This window comes from Anabas testudineus, chromosome 3, assembly GCF_900324465.2.
Source record: "Anabas testudineus chromosome 3, fAnaTes1.2, whole genome shotgun sequence".
Lineage (NCBI taxonomy): Eukaryota > Metazoa > Chordata > Actinopteri > Anabantiformes > Anabantidae > Anabas > Anabas testudineus.
In genome coordinates this window covers 15,581,940-15,598,970 of record NC_046612.1, presented here as the reverse complement: position 1 = coordinate 15,598,970, position 17,031 = coordinate 15,581,940, and the positions used below count along the sequence as shown (strand labels likewise).

Below are 17,031 nucleotides of genomic sequence, written 5' to 3'. Positions count from 1 at the left end.
ATCCCATAACATCTTTGAAGCCTTCCTTTTTCTAAGGATCAATACTGCATTTGGAGGTGTTTGATGCTTCTTCAAATGCTGTCTTTTGCACTATATCCTTCCTGCATTTTTTTTCTTGGCTGTCGTTTTAATTTAGAAATAAACTTGCAAATAACCAGATATTGAAAACTAAAAAATACTGAAAACATGAAAAGAAAAACAAAAGTCTGTCTTTGATCTCTCGGTGCAGGAAGACTGTGATCAAATTGTGCAGGAATGCTTTTATTCTCCAACATTTATTCATGTAAATGAAACACACAGGTGAACAATTCACAGGAAACACTGAGATCACATCACATCAAAGGTTAAACACAGAGCTAGCCTGGATGAACTCCACAACAAACACCCACATTACATACAGAAAGAATGACAAAGGCAAGAGATTAGCCCTACTTAGAGAAAAGGTTTCCATGGCAGCATCCTCTAGTTGGTCCCAAACGGAGCTCTTATCGCGGCCTGGAAAAATTTCCCAGGAGGAGCAGCAGGAGGGAAGAGAAGCAGCGAGAGCAAGAAGGGGTTAGGCGAAGAGGTGAGTATGTTTAATGGCAACAACAAGAGCAGAGCGAGCCAAGAGCCACCAGAGGAGCATCAACAAGGACAAACAAAGACACGCCGCGCTCGTTTACGCACCGATGTACAACCTGTAAGTCACAGGTACACTGCAGGTATATACTGTTATTGTTTTTAGATGACTGTAGTTTAACTACTAAAGTTTTGTTTTGTTCAACACATTTGAAATGACTTTTACTCATTAGTGTTAATTTGATCCTACGTAAAAACTGGACATCACAAACTGCAAAGTTACACTGGAACAAAAATATCAGGCTTTAACCTTTCACCCTTTAACAAATGTTAATTTCAAGATTTCATAATATGAAAACATTACATTTAACATTATACTGCTGCCAGGTCATCACATGCCTGACTTCTGCTTTTTTTCTGCTATTTCAAGAAATTCTTCCCATGACTAGCAAAAGTTCGCTGTGGTCATCTTCATAGGGAAGTTGTAGTGAGTGAAAGGCAACAGAAATGTAAATGTGTGTAAATTCCAACATGTGGCAATACTTTATCCACTGCAGAGGAAATGACTTTCAATACTGAACCCTGCTTGTTTCAGAAGGTTTTATCTGTTAGTCATTTATGTTGTTGGTCAAAGTTAATATTAGTAAATCAAGGCAGAACAATCTGCATCAAGAGAAAAAGTAAGGGAATGCTTTCATGAAACATTAACTTGAGAGAAAGTATCTCATCAACAGAGCAGGACATACCCAGCAGGCCTTCACAAAGGTAAATCCTCATACTGATGTCCTCCATGGGCTGCACAGGCGGCCCCTTCGCCATAGCAGATAGATGATCTTTTACACCTGGTTTCAGAGTGTGGGTCTTTCCCTGTGGAACCAGGACATGTTTATGTTTATGAACCAGCTGCTGGCAAAAATGTGAGTTCAGAACTCCAAGCTCCTTCTGTGGATTTTAGGTCATGACTTCATATGATTTTCAATTGTCTCAATCTCAAATAAAATATAGTCTTAAGTGTACTAACTGTGTAACATCATGTCCACCCCTTTACTGTAGTGAGAATTACACTTACAAACACTGAGCTGGTGGCTGGATTAGTTTCAATCTCACTGTCAGAAAGGGTCCCTCTGGACTGGGTTAAATGAGGAGCAGTTCTCCCACCGAGGCCGTCTCCTGCTGTGCTGCTCAGGTCACTGTCAGCTCCAAGAGTCTCTCCAGAGCTGTTGCTGATCTAAAAAAAAAAAAAAAAAAGAAATTCAAAGTAAAACAAAAGATACATGTTTCAGATGCTGAGGGTTTTGTACACAATGGGTTCAATGTTGCAGTTAATGCTACAATACTTACAACAAAAGTTGTCAGAGGTTTTTTAAAAATTAATTAACACTTTGATAACATGCTCAACATGCAAACTTTTTTTTTTTTATTTGTTTTTCATAAAGACAAGAAAAAAAATACTTTTAATGGTTGGAACCAAAAATTCAATATAGAACTATGTAGTACTATGAAGCTGGAATAGAAAGGAACACAGTCCACAACATCTGAGTTGGCCATGCCCTACCACTGTGCTAGCCTCCGAGTCCTGGCTGGTGCTTCGAGTCAGGATCGGTGGCTCCAAGCCTGTTACAGACTCCGTGTCGCTCTTCTGTGCAATCAAGGAATAAATCAATTAACAGTAGATATTAAAATATGCTAAACAGCAGCAACAGTTTCCACATCCAGAGACCTTCCTAGATTAAAAGCTGCAAGCACAATGTAGTAGCAAAAGCTGAAAGATTAGCATGGAAAAAAGAAACTAAAATAAACTAAAGCTAACTAAACAGAACCACGAGGATCACTCTAAGGTCCGTCTTTGGAGCGTCTGTGATTTCACTTGTTTGTTCAGCACAACAAAAAAGAAACAGCAGGTGAAGCATTCACATTTGCCAACGTTTCAGTTAATTTATATTCCATATGACAACAGCAGATGTTCATCCACATAATACTCCATGAACAAACCTGAGATCCAGAGGTGACACTGAGGCCACTATCAGCACTGATCTGGGATTTCTTCTCCTCTGCATCAGTCACCTGGGGGCGCTGCTGCTTTGCTCCTTCAGATCCTGCAGGACAGACATGATTTTCAGCGTGCTTTCATGAAAATCACTACATTACCTTCTTACCTTGCCGAGTCAACTCACTCAAAGCCACCACAGCACAGCGACACTGGCACTACGTCCATCTAAAATGCCAAAGCCTCTCATAACACAGCAAAGCATAGAATATAACACTACGTTATTCATGTCTGTGAAAAGTTCTAATCTAAAAAAACCTCTTAAGTTACAGCTAGTTAAAATATAATGACTATAATACACCTACTCTAACTAGGCAAGAAGACTAGTACTAACTAACAGATGATATTTTAAAGATCAGACAGAGAAGTGACAAAGGGGCAAGCAGAGAGTGCAATAGCATTGGGGGGGGGGGGGAACGTACAATTGAAAACAAAATTGCAGGAGTGCAACATTAATTCTCAGTCAGTGCTGCAAATGTGGTCCAAGTTACACCAAAAACACCAGACACAGGCAGTTAGGCATGCAGACAAACTGGAGGACGGTAAAGGTGAAATGTTCCGTTTCAAGTGTGGTTTCTACTTTGTTATTTTCCACCTCCGTAGGTGCATATATACATATATATATATATCGACAAGTATATCCTGACACTTCCTTGTTTCTCTGGGATTGTTTTTTTTTTTTTTTTTTTTTACACTTCACCTTTCCAAACTATTTAACAAAAATGTGCCAGCAAGTGTGCAATACTGCCTGCAAATACACCATTTACAGCAAGCCAACTTGAAACTGGAGAAATACAGTTAAAAGAGCAGGACAGGGCAGCAGGTATTCATTTCTGTCCATGAATGGTGTCAAAGAAAAAAAAAAAAAAAAAAAAAAAAGACACACTGGGGGAAAAATACATATTGCTTTTGCTGAAGCTTAAGTGAAATAACATTAAATTCCCATGTACTTATGTCAAAGATCGTTAGACAGTTCATGTAGAATTCTGTGCATCAGCAAACATGAGTGCTTTTATTTTACATGTATAAAAATATGAAATATCCTGCCTAAACTGTAGACAGTAAGAAAGAAAAGTTAATAAATACACGTTCATACAGTACTGAATTCCCACATGTGCTGGCTTCTACAGTATGTTCTGCATCCCACCTTGTGAGTTACAGCTATTACGTTATCAGGTTATGGTAAAACCGGGGCTACCCGTCTTCTCGTTCTTGAATAAACACAAATATTTTTAGGAACCAAATAGAGGTTGCAATTTCTCACAGTGCCATGTCTGTGAGAAATTCTGTGACCTCGTTGTCATATAGCAAATTTAACAGCATGAGAGGATACTACACCAACGCAGCTGCAGATATTAAATTCAGTGACGTTAGCAGCAGGTACAAAACTAAAACACCAGAATTATCTTCACTAAGAAAATGACTCGTTCTCAGATGACATTAGCAAATTTATAGTGTATTACAGAATCAATCCAATGTAATAATCCTTATATTATAATGTCCCATCAAGACTCTTGCCTTTTGACATCTCTTGACATGCTCATTAGGATGACTACCTTTCATTTATTTATGTACAAAGACTATAATAGTGAGTTTGAAAAGGTAGAAAGTGGGGGTGGAAAAGTCAACAGCTGAACACTCTAATCTTTTTTTCTTTTTTGTGTGTGAAGTCTCTTACTCTGAGGTTTTTCCATAGCTTTTTGCTTATCCTGGTGCTTGCTCCACAATTCTACCCAAGATGCATTGCAAGCAAGGAGAGAAAGACAGAGAGAGAGTCAGAGAGCTGGCTGAAAAGGCATGTATGGTGGATGAGCATTAAAAATCGAAACAAAAACAAAATAAGTATTGAAAATCTGCCATTACTGAACAAAGGTGTTTTGTAATGGTTGCATGTAGCTTTGCTTGTATCGGGACAAAAAGAAAGATGACGTATTTTGTTGTCAAGTTGGATCTACTGTGTGTAATAGCTACTACATTACAACACACCCAGAGCTCCTAGCCCCAAGTCCTGGAGAGCCACACAGTGACGTCAGAACGAGCTTTGGCTCTGATCAATTGCATTTGTCTGGCTCTCCAGAGCAAAGGTGAGGGAGAGAGGTGGTGGATTCAGAAAAGAGCATGGGATGGGGTTGAGAGGCCAACTAGCCAGCGGATGAAATGGAGCAGTTGCAGAAGCCGGGATGCAAGTCTCACAGCATTCTGTAGAATTGAAGGTGCAACTTCAACAGGAAGAGAAGGGGTGCGGGTAGGAGAGGTGTCAGGGTGGTTGACTCAGTGTGTCCCCTGTATACAGACCCAGGATGATTCTCAAAATTAAAAGGTTACTAGAGATTTGCCAAGTCAGTTGGTTATTTGGCAACCAACAGAAGATGCTTTCTGAAATTTGTCTCTTTGCTGGGACTGTTTACTGGGGAGTGACGCGTCCACCCTCCATGCTGAGAGCTAAGGGAGCTGCATGTTTTCTACAGCACGCCTCGCAGAAACCTGCAGTAAAGGTACAGACAAGCACCGATTTGACTCATCGATGCACAAACCTCTGGTTTCCCTCATCCACTACTGCAGATTTAGGTATTAAAAGACCAACACAAAAACATGCATTCAGGTTGCTAAAAGGCTGACAACAGAGCTCCAGAGAGAAGGCAAACAGGGGCACAGATGATTCAGGGCAGACAAACACACGCAGTCCAGGCTGACGACAGGGAAATATTCCAGACACTTTTGAGAGTATCTTAACCAAGGTCTGAATCTATATTTAAATTTTTACTCTAGATGTTTTTTTTTTTTTTGTTAGTTTTTTTTTAACATAACAACTAGAAACTGAAATGTCACTGGTTTGTGGAAGGAGTAAACAGTAAACACTGTTACAATTTACTTGTACAATCCCATTCTTGGCAGTGTATCATGTTAAAGTGTGTGGAATATCATAAACCCTGTAAGAATCTGTTTGGGACAAGTGAAGGGATCTTTCTTTAAGACGGTTGGAAGAGGTGGTAGTAGACTGGTTTTAAGGTTGATGAGGTTTTAGGGGGTGTGGTAGGGGATCTCACAGAGCACATGCAACCGGGGCTGGAGTGGTGTACACACCAATCGAGGCAATAAAGTTCTCCTCGTTCAGACTCCAGGTATCAAAATGGCGGGCTCCTTTGCCCGTTGTGTGATGCGGCAGCTGCAGGTGAGGAATATTCAGAAGGCCCTGAGGTTTGGCAGGCTCCACACGACTCGAAGGACTCTCTTTACTCCCTGGGCTGCCAGCACTGTCTGTGGGGCTTCGCTTGCGTTTTTCTGGGTCTACCACGTTACGAAAATTAAGGGGCCAGAGACAGAGTTCATCAAATGTACAGAAAAAGAAAATAGGTGGAGGTTTAGACTGGGAGAGGATTAACAGTATTAGACAAAGAAAGAAAAACAGCGATGAGGGCCAAACTTTACAATTACAGTTATTGTTTTAGTGAGTCAACACAGCATGCAGCTTAAAGCTTAATATAAACACAATGCAAAGACATGAACAAGTGTTAGTAGCACAGGCCCACTGCTCTTATGCTTCTCAGCACAAAGTTATATACAGAAAATGAGACAAAATCAACTTCCAATACATCACACTAAAGCACTAAATGTATGCATTCCTGCGCTAAACATATGGGACGCACCTTTGGTTTGATAATGTGTGCGTGCTATTTCCAGTAAGCTGAAGACACTGGCCATTCCCCCGAGGCCTGCATTAGTGTAAGAGTGCTCCAGACTGGAAACTGTGCACTTCAAGATGTCCAACATGCCTTTGTATACTTTCCTGTTCACCTCCTGGGAACAAAACATACAGTATACAGTTTGTAGGGAGTCATTCTGTATGGTGCAGATTCTAGCAGTGACTATTTTTATAACATATTTATCCTTTACGTCATTTTTCAAGCCAATCTCTTGAATGTGAGGATTTGGTATTTTATTTTACACATACTGTAAAAATGTAAACTGGACTGTTACTGAATAAAACAGGCAGCTTGAATGCATTGTCCTGCATTACAATACTACGACATTCCATTAGTTCTTAAGATTCAATGACAAAATGTTTAATAAGATGAATCAGATATTGAAAAAAAATATTACTTAGCAGTGGCCTTAATATACTTAACTCAAACCTGCTATAGAAAAACACTGAGTAAAGGGAAAGTATTAGCATGCTATCTACAATAAAGATTAATTTGGGGAGAGTTTCTTGTCCAAATGTCATAGTCATGCTTGGGCTGTGCTGTAAATGTATTCCTTGATCAGTTTAGAGTGGGGAGGGCAAATACAAGCATCTCACCACGTCACGTATGATCTCCTGTCTGGCATCTTCCTCTGACTGCACAGCTCTGTTCAGTTTACTCAGCACAAAGACGCGAAGCTGCTCGTTCTCCAGCAGGCGCCGCACTTTTTTCATGTTGAGCCAACCGACTCCCTGACCATCCAGAACACTCTGCACCACTTCTTTCAAGAACTGCTGGTTCTCACTGAATCCAAATAATACAGCTTCAGTCATATTTACTAGATACAAGTAATTACACAATGTGTGATAAGGAACAGGGGCACAGAGCATAGTTCAAGACAGAAGCTCTATTCTTTACCTTGTGTTGTTGACTCGTCCCTGAGGAGAGGGTGATTCTCTCTTCACTGTTGGACTGTGCTTTATTACTGAAGACTTCTGGTCCACAAGTGCCCGAGGTGCACGTGCCCCTGGAAAAGCACCAAAACAATGAGGTTTCTGAGCACAACAGAGCAAGTTAACCTAAATATCATAGTAATAGGTTAATAGACAGAAGGGGACTCAGGAGAAGTGGACTGGACACACACAGGCACTTGCTCAACAGGAACTGTAAAGCAGGAAAAGAAAAACGTTTCAAACTAGTCTTCTTTAAGCTACCATATCAATTAGTAAAGAGAGGAGTGTCAAATCCCTTTGTGAAGAGGACAGACACAACTGAGATCTACTGAAGGTCATCTACTGCTGAACAATCAAATTACCAGAGGTGCTAGAGTCTATTATTACAACAGGAGAGGTGAAGGACAAATCAAACGCAGACATGGTGAGCACACACATCCATACACAAACAGGAGTCCAAATGGTGCTCTTGGTGATGGCATCACACATAAGCAGCATAGAGATGAGAGGTCAAACACAGGGTAGCCTACACAGCAACTGAATTAGTGATATCATGCATGAAAAAAATAAATAAAAAGATCAGTGGATGACAAGGGAAAATGAGCTACACTGCAAGGTCCAAAGCTGACTCGTTTTAGATACAAATGACTGTAATGTTGTGGTTCTTTATCTGCCACACGTTGGTTACATTACATTATCATTTAATGTAATCTGTAAAGACTCAAAACATTCAGGTAAGTCTATTTGTTGTCACTTCATTATTTTAGTTAACTGTGTACATTTTGTCAATCCTATGGTGACTAAAGCTTGTAGCTTACACTAAACATAAGCACAAAATGTCATAATAAAACTTCAATAAATAATAAAAACAAGCTCTGTACAGGTGGCTAATCAAACCAAAATTTCAGATATGATGAAGAACAAACCATATTGTTGATCGGTAAAGAAATTAAACCAGGTGTCGTCACTCCCCTAAACCTGTATGTCAAAACACATCCAAGAAATTTGGCAGAAATATGCTTATGACATAAAACCTGCCCTGATCAGACTTGGAGTCTGTTATTGGAGTAGAGTAGAGTCTTGTCTGCCTAAAATCGTTTCGGTCAGTACTAAAAAGGTTTAGCTTGACTCAAAGGTCTAGGGAACAAGTATAACAATACATAAGTTTAAGGTTGTCTGAATTGTCCCTGAACTCTTTGCAAGATATTCTACAAATGCAGCATGGTTTCAGAGCCCTAAGCGACATAGTGAACCTTATCATGAGCTGGTTAAAGAGCCCAGACTGTCTGAATACTGTATTCCAAAGCTCCACTAACTCACACTTTGGTAAGTGAGTATATTTCAGTGAGTTCAGTGGATATTTAGTGATTATATCTACAGACAAAAACAAAAGTGACAAATCTAAGGGTAAGAAAAACTTACAATTTTCTCAGTTCTATTATGCTCTGATTCTGTTCCTAACACATGAAAGGATAAGGGAGGATCTTAGAAGAAAGGACAGAAAGCTTTTCTGATCTGACATCTGTCATTGACAGCGGGGCTCTATTGTTTATTATCACTGCTGGAGTGTCATGGGGAGAACAAATTATGTTTTATTCCCAATACCAATGCTTTGATTGCACAAGCAGAATTCTTCACTGTGTTTTAGTTGGAAAACCAATAATGCATAAGTTACATTTTCTGTCGTTTCTAAAGTGGATCACAATAGAAACGGCACTTGAAGGACAAACTGTTCTTTATAAACATGAAAAACAATACAGCAGGAAGTGGGTTAGATAGTGTTTGAGTATATGTAAGGCTACAGGAAACAGTTTCTAACAATCCTAGCACCAGAGGAGTCTCTGGATGGAGTCTTTCTTAAATATTTTTTGCAAGATAGCCTGCAGGCCTTAACCAGATCTTTAATCAGAAGATCCCAGATTTAATCAAGAAAGTAAATTTGAGGCTGCAGCTTTTTAAAATGTCTTAGACCTGAAGAGTATCAAGACAGCGATGGTGGTGAAGCCAGAATACCAAGCCTGAGCCAAAGAAAGGCTGAAAAGCAAATGCACATGACAGCTTTTCCTGTGTTGCATAACACTGTGAACTTAGTTACAACAAAAAGCAGAATGCCTGCAATCAAAGAACCACAGACGTGCCACCATCAGCTGAATTTAAAACACAAACTGACCTAGCCAGGTTAGACATTAACTTAACATGTACAAAGAAAAAAGGAACCTGAGAAGACTTTAGGGAGACAGACCATGTAAAGTGACTCTCATTGTGTGAGCAACAGGTTATGTTTTCCATATTTACTGGTAAACTTCATGAACTGATATGATGATAGGGTTCTTATTTATTCCAATTCCACATTGTAATAATTTTCAGAAATGTTTGTTTGGTCAGATGACTTTTTGATATACAAAGTTACATTGGCTGGTTTCGGACGCAAAGCAGCACTATACAACAAGTTAGCAGTGAAATGTCATTCACGGCTCATTTCCCGATGTCCTGTGTTTTCTACATGACCTGTAATGTCTTGTTCTAAATGAATTCTATTTTTCGTTTAAAAAAAATCTGCTCTCATGCTCTTATGTTGTCACTTATTGCCTTTCTAACAAAAGGGTGTACAAAAATGCTAAAGAATGCAACAGCAAATGTACCATCACACCTAATTCATTAGGTGTGGACTGTGTAATCTAAATACCTGCAGATTGCAGAGTCTTATCTGCTGGGTTGTAAACGTAAAAAAAAAAAAACATGACAACCAGTTCCTTGCCAGGCAAAAACATAGATTTCACTGACAATAGCTAAGATTTCCAATAGTTAGGGTTGAAATTTTACTGTAATTGCTGCTTATTGTGAGTACAATAACAGTACAATTGGGCCCAACCCCATCTGTGCTTCATGGGAGTATAAAGGACAAGAAAACAATAACAAAGGATGCTGTTAAGTTAGTGTACTCTATTCTAAACGTATTGTGTATATGCAACATCCTGTTCTGTGTCATGTGATTTACCTGCTTGCATCATTTGTTGCATAATGTATTGTTTCACTTTTTCCTGTGTTTACTGATGTAGATATGTTTTCTTTCCTCATAAGCTATTTGAAATCATACTTCTGATAAAGCTAGTTCAATAAATACAACTAAACACACTCTGGAGTGAAACAACGGTTAGTCTGAGGAAGGGGAACAGTCACTATGAATGAAAGTGTGGTAGGAGGAGAGACTCGATGCTCCATTGGATCTTTGATGACACACACAGTGACTAAAATGAGTACAGACAGAGGAATGCTGGGAGATGTAGTTGACTGGCTTGGAGAAGCATGCAGCTCACTCAGTAAAAGGGCAGAACCCACCTTCTCCGCTCCCCGGGCCGGCCTCTGTAATTATCTCCATTAGAGAATTTAGCCCAAATACTGCACACAAAACCCAGAATTAGTGCCACAAAAAGGTGGACAGAGAGAGGGACACCGGCCCAGACACAACCAGTCTGAACATCAGCCCATAACACAACAGACATGCACACTCAACTCGGTGGCAAAACAGAGAACAAAGATAAAGTAAAAAAGAAAAGGGTAGACACAAAAGAAAAAAAGAGAGTATGTACAGATGATGATTAAACCCTGAAACTGTTTAATAAGATGACTAATGGCGTGTATTTGGCAACACACTCAAGATTTACAGTACCACGTACTGTAAGAGCTTGTGTATTGCTCATATTTTCATAGTACATACATCAGAACTATAAACCATGAGAATAATGCTGAACAGGCCAGTTCGCTAACAAAAACACAAATCGAAAACAACTGACTGAATTTATTCAGAAGCTCAGTAGAAGGTCATCTTAACACTAGACAGAAATCTTGTTTTGAGCACAAAATATAATAAATGTATAATCATGTTATCATAATTGTGATAACTATAAAATACAATATAATATATATTAAATATACAAATCTGAAAACCTCAGGTCTTCAAAGTTGCATCACTATTTTTGATAAATAGTGAGTAATCTTAAAAAGGGAAAGAAACACTCAATGAGAGCCACCAAACAAGCAAACAAAGCAAAACACATGAGAGTCAGGTGGGAAATATATTCCATTCACTGAGAACACTGAGATTTTACTGTGGACCTCATTCAAAGACATACTGCATATGTAACTTTATAAATGATTAAATACATAAATGTTAAAAAGAACTGAGCATCCTTTTTGTAGTAGTAAGAATATGAGAGATACCACACCAAGAACAGTTCATAGTCAAAGACAACATGTGTCTACTGGTCGGAGTCAAAACGACTTCGACCAGTCACACAGGGGGTAATAGCAAAGGAACACAGGGGAGAATGTGGATATACATGGATGGGATTAAAGGTATGTTTTCTAATCCTATTCTGAGATATGGCATATAAGAGAGGAACAGGTCACATCAAGGATTAAGAAATGAGTAGTCAGCGGGCAAAAACAAACTTATCACACCAGACATAACATACCCGGGCTGTCAGGGGCATCTGAACAACAAAGACAAAACACATCATAATCAAATGAACGGAACATTTCCTATGGCAGCTATTGCACATGGATTGGAGCTATTGAGTTTAATGACCATGCTTCACTCGTTTTTTTCCTCTCAGTTGAAGTGAAAACCCAGTTGAAACAGCATTCATTTCAGTTCCATAACCATTTTAATAAGAGTGTTTTAACTGCAATTTTTGTTTCTAAAAAGCTTAATTATATTGTGATGTGCAGAATATACCTTTTCTCAGTTAACACTTTAACACACAGCTGAATATGAGCTTCAGCTATGACTGGAGTTTAATTAATTTTGGTATGTTTACATTTCCACTGGTGTGACTGCACTGTTTGCAACGTTTGAGTCCCACATAAAGCAATATAACTTTGCGTACTCTTCCTCTGTTTGCTTGGAGAAAGACTTAGACCTTGTCTATTTCAAGTGATCTCTGGGTGCACATACTATATGCATTCATATGAACTGACTGCTCTACATGTACCTAATCTAAGCACCTCTACAGCATCAGATAATGGTATAGTAGAATTTAAAATCTAAAAAGAATGACACATGAGAAATTGGTCCTTGTCTCTGGAAATGAGGAACAAATGAGACCACGGCAGCAACAACAAATGTGAAGTCTGTTTTTGAGTGGATTTTCCTGTTAAGAACATTGAGAGAAAAACTTTGATTGAAATATCCTCAATATTCTCCTTTAAAATAGTGCCATACGTTTGGCAGAACAAGGGGGAAAAAAATCAGGCTATAAAAAAAGCTCTACAAACCTGCTTGCTCCATCTCCTCCTCAATATCAAAATTAAAATATTCTTTAACCCAAAACATATTAACAAAAAGGCAAAGAAGGACAACATGTAAATTAATTAAATAAGAATCCTTAAGTTTGAACAACACTGAAAAAAATGACTGCAAACATAAAGCAAGTGATGAACATAATTAAATGAATAGGTAACAAAAGCCAAAAGGTTACAATAATTCTCCCTACTTAACTTTGAAATCAATAATTTTAATAACAATTTCTACTTATCACTACTGGAAAGACACTGACCTGGGACAGACGTAAAGATAAAACAAACACTAATTTTTTGAGTAACTACAGTAGATATAGAGAGACAGATAAGCTGTACTGTCCTACCTTTTAAACTGGGGAAAGGTGTTGATTTCTCCCTCGCTGCCTTGTTGGGAAGGGCAAGATTTGACAGACTGAAACTAGTGCCATGGTTCTTGTAGAGATTGCCTGTAGTGAGAGTGATTTATAATCAGTCAATAGGATAAAACATTTCAGTGATCAAACAAGAAATGATATTATACAATATTTCATACCATTCACCCTTCGGATGGAGAAAACAAGTAAATTCTTTACTCCTATTTGGGCAACTGAGTCAGTCAAGTGAATAAATATGTAGATAAACATTTCTAAAAAAGATTCACACTCAGTCTTTTTTACCATACATATACATATAACAAACTCTACTTATTCAGCAAGCACAATAAACATGCCATATTGGCTGAATAGACCAATATGACCAAATTCTCTTAACATATTCTTACTAGCAAAGGACATGAGTCCTCCAAATCCATCATTGCTGCTGTTGGAAATGGTGGAGTTTGGCGAGCTGTTGTGAGAGTCTCCCTCCCCATCAGACTCTCCTGGGAGCCTCAGGCTACTGGGACGTAAAGGACGTTGTGTCCTAAAAGGCCAAAAGACTTCAACTTAACTTAAAGGCACAAAAACATTTGTACGCAATATGGCAAGCATTCAGACCACATCACAACACTCCACCACCGAAGATTCAAAACCACCATGAATGGAGATTTGACATGCTGGGTTTTGACAGAAGACATGGTTGGTTAGAAAACTCATTTGAATGAGAACAAAAGATCCATTCAAGTGATGAACAAGTTTAACACACTTGTTGCCATTGAGGTTCTGGTTGAATCGAGGGGTGTATGACTCCACTTGCTCCTCTGCATCAGGGTCATCCTCTGATGGAAAGCCATACTGAGGCTCAAAGTATGGGTTGTCATACTCTTGCTTTTTGTTAGCTGGGTCCACCAGGCCAGCATCAGCTGTAGGTCTGAGGAACGGCTGACTTCCCAATCCAGGTATAGGATTCTGTAAAGCGGCACTTGCTGATGCTTCGATTTCAGGTGCTTCCCCCTGCTCCTAAAAGAGCACATAGGACAATTTCAGTTTCTTCTGCATTGTATTAAGTCCTGATAAATATGTACAGTTCAGATAACAAGCTGTATGCACAAAAGCTAACAACAAAGAGATAGCTTTGTTAGCATTTAGTTTCAGCAAAAGTAAAATCATTTCAAAAATCACACACATGGTTGACTCCCTGGATAATTGTGCTGGGACTTGAGCTTGCAGTTGTGCTGGAGCTCGAGCGAAGAGGTTGCCCCTCAGAAGGCTCAGCCGGACCGTCCCCACCGGGTGGGCCCTCCGAGCCATGATCTTCTCTGAAGTCTCTGAAGTCTTGAAACTCAACCTCACTCGCATCTCCCAGTGCAGCATGGGTGGGTGGATCCAAACCTAAAAATAAAATAAAATACCATTTTTTACACAACCCAATGTCACAAATTTGCCTCAACATAAAATATTAGAAGGTAAGAACTACTATGAATGTGGCCAATGCTACTCTCTACTTCACTTTTAACAACTTACTTGGTGTGTCTCCTTGAATGTCACCTTGGATCATCTCACTCACAAGGTCTCCAAGTGAGGAATATGATGAGCTAGAGTCATCATATGCTTCACTGTCACTACCACTGCAACAAATAAAATGTATTAGCAAAAGCCACCGAACTGAAAAAAACTCATGCTAAATGCTAAAATATGTCAACAACTAAACAACTAAGCTGATTAAGCTGGATTGCTGTGTTGGAAAATATCTTGCTCTTTCTTACCTGTCTGTGGGGTCTGATTCATTGCCCTCATCTTCCAAAGGACCAGCCATAGCTTCTACCAGCTGGGAGCTTCCATCATATACTCGGTAGACCACTGGCTGTAGCTGGTGAGCATACCACTTGGGCTTATCTCCAATTAAGGATGGGTCAAATACATCTGAAACAGATTAAATGTTAAGCTCACTAAACTTAAACACTATTTTCTGTGATGCACATGACACACACAACTATCTTTTTGAATGAGTCTTACTGTTATGTATCCTCTGAAAGGCGAGGTTAGTGGGATTGAGAGCCCATTCGCCATAGAACTCTACTGCCTGGGTGTGAGAAAGTTTGTCTGCAAAGCCAGAGCGTCGTGGCCGAGATGCAAGAAAAGACGTTGACTGAAAAGCCACCACTGGCCGGGGAAAGAGGCGCAAGGTGCGAGTGTGCATCTGAAAGCCCTGCAGGACATTTGCAGAGTTGAAGAACCGCACCATGGCTACCCTGCAAGACAAAGAAGTTTTCTCAGTTTATTAGTTCTTCATTTTGAAATCTGACTTCAGGCATTCTTGCACAATATGCAGATTGTGATTTATGTAGATATCTAACAGACAACAAAAAAAAAGAAACTTGCCTGGTGGCTACATCCACAGAGTCAACATCGTTGCCATAAATTAGAGGGTTGAACTCTGTAGAAGATGGTGAAGCTTTATCTCTTCCAGGAGGGAGCAGGGGCAACTCCTGACCTTCCTGGAACTTCTCCAGGTTCAGAATGGGTTGGGTGTTCAAACTCATACTGGCTAAGGCCTAGAACAGGAGGCAATCACATAAATTATAAACATAGCAATGGATCTAAATACAATAACAAAGTGCTATGATGGACTACACCCACAATTGGCATCAACAATAAATTAATAAAAATATTTTCTACTCTTAAGAGACATTATAAAAAGTCTGCTACAATGGGAACTTAAACATGGGAAATCTTGTTTAAGGGGTGATTTTATGAAATCACCACACTTAAAAAGTAAAAATTAAAAAGTAATGTCTCTTACTACCAAGCAGCTCAAAACCAGGTTTCAAACCTTGGTTTTCACTGTTTTTATAATCTGCTGTTCACATTTTTACTCTATACTTATTATATACAGCAACTTCAGGGTTGGTTTTGTGTATGTTGATGCCTGTAGTGGGGGTGTCATTTTGGAGAGGAGGAGCACAAGGGAAGTAAGTCACTATGCATGGTTTGCTTTAAGGGAATTGCTGCAGACTCAAGTGTCAATGTTGAGCTTAGCATAATGAAACATTTAGTTGCTAGATCTGGATGACTGTTAACTTTGTCAAAGTGATTAGCTTCGTTGTATCTTGTTTTGGTTACAAGAACACTCACTGATGCCAAGATAGATGCACGCACATTCAGTCATGCTCAAGCCAGAGCTAAGCAGTGTATCAAAAGACTTGTCTGCAACATTCTGACACTATTATGTAATTTATACAAGTCTTGAGAACAGGAGACAAGTAGTAGTGACAAGCAAAAGTAAGGTGAGAGCTCCGTGCAGGGGCATTACACATTCCACAGGAGGAGAAATGAGTAACCTTATTTTCAGAGGAGAAGATCTGCTTTTGGGTGATCACGGTCAACCTAACCAGACACTAAGAGGGGGATAAGAGAGATGCGAGGAGAATCACATGAAGGCCTGGGATGAAACTTTGTGACTGACACTGGAACAGAACGTGATGAAAGGGTCACAACCACAGCCCTTTCCCTTTCTTTTCTTTGTCTCCTTTTAACCACACTTCCTGTTTTTGCTGACAGTAAATAATTATATTTTGATGCCACCCAAATGTAAATCAAATAGATCTAAGTTAATGAAAATAAAAAAAGAAGCTATATTTGATTTGGTTCTGCAATGAAAGACAAATCTTGTTGTTTCATCATTTCTATTTCTATTATTTATACAATTTACTGAAGAAAGGAGATAAGAAAAGATCAATTTGTGTTTGTTTTGAAAAGGTGATGGACAGCCAGTCGAGAAAGAACATTAGTGAGACCAAGGAAGAGCGAAGAGAAAGAAATCAGAAGGAGAGATGAGATAGTTTTTTTTGCTTGACATGAAAGACAGAGAAATAGACACAATAAGGTGGAAAAAATAAAAAAAATAAAAAAATCTGACTTCACAGACACAATCCAGACACTAAAAGATTCATGAAGACCATCCATGGTTACCATCTGGGACAAACCAGTGGTTACAATGGAGTAGTGATGAAAGATACAAAACAGCAGATCTTTTCAGACATATAGATAAAATACTTGCACAATTAAGCACCTGTACAAGTACAGGGCTTAGTTGTATACAAAAACATGTCAGGTGAGCTGAAACAATA

The 17,031-nt window shown here is 39.1% G+C and overlaps 1 protein-coding gene across 5 annotated transcripts in view; it reads right to left on the bottom strand.

Moving 5' to 3' along the window:
• Positions 1–17,031, bottom strand: part of madd (MAP-kinase activating death domain) — a 40,235-nt gene that overhangs the window by 9,568 nt on the left and 13,636 nt on the right. For 2 of the 5 annotated variants that reach the window (XM_026378158.2, XM_026378155.2), the window contains exons 8-23: positions 16,243–16,299; positions 15,284–15,456; positions 14,918–15,153; positions 14,668–14,824; positions 14,426–14,529; positions 14,088–14,293; positions 13,668–13,921; positions 13,306–13,445; positions 12,890–12,991; positions 7,210–7,318; positions 6,909–7,095; positions 6,256–6,406; positions 2,554–2,657; positions 2,117–2,200; positions 1,631–1,789; positions 1,308–1,428 (exon numbers count right to left, since the gene is read on the bottom strand). In XM_026378158.2, coding sequence (XP_026233943.1) covers positions 1,308–1,428; positions 1,631–1,789; positions 2,117–2,200; positions 2,554–2,657; positions 6,256–6,406; positions 6,909–7,095; positions 7,210–7,318; positions 12,890–12,991; positions 13,306–13,445; positions 13,668–13,921; positions 14,088–14,293; positions 14,426–14,529; positions 14,668–14,824; positions 14,918–15,153; positions 15,284–15,456; positions 16,243–16,299 — 2,344 coding nt within the window. Of the gene's footprint in view, positions 1–432; positions 496–1,307; positions 1,429–1,630; positions 1,790–2,116; positions 2,201–2,553; positions 2,658–4,286; positions 4,338–5,692; positions 5,897–6,255; positions 6,407–6,908; positions 7,096–7,209; positions 7,319–12,889; positions 12,992–13,305; positions 13,446–13,667; positions 13,922–14,087; positions 14,294–14,425; positions 14,530–14,667; positions 14,825–14,917; positions 15,154–15,283; positions 15,457–16,242; positions 16,300–17,031 lie in introns of all 5 variants that reach the window. The other 3 variants (XM_026378159.2, XM_026378156.2, XM_026378157.2) reach the window with 3 other exon arrangements.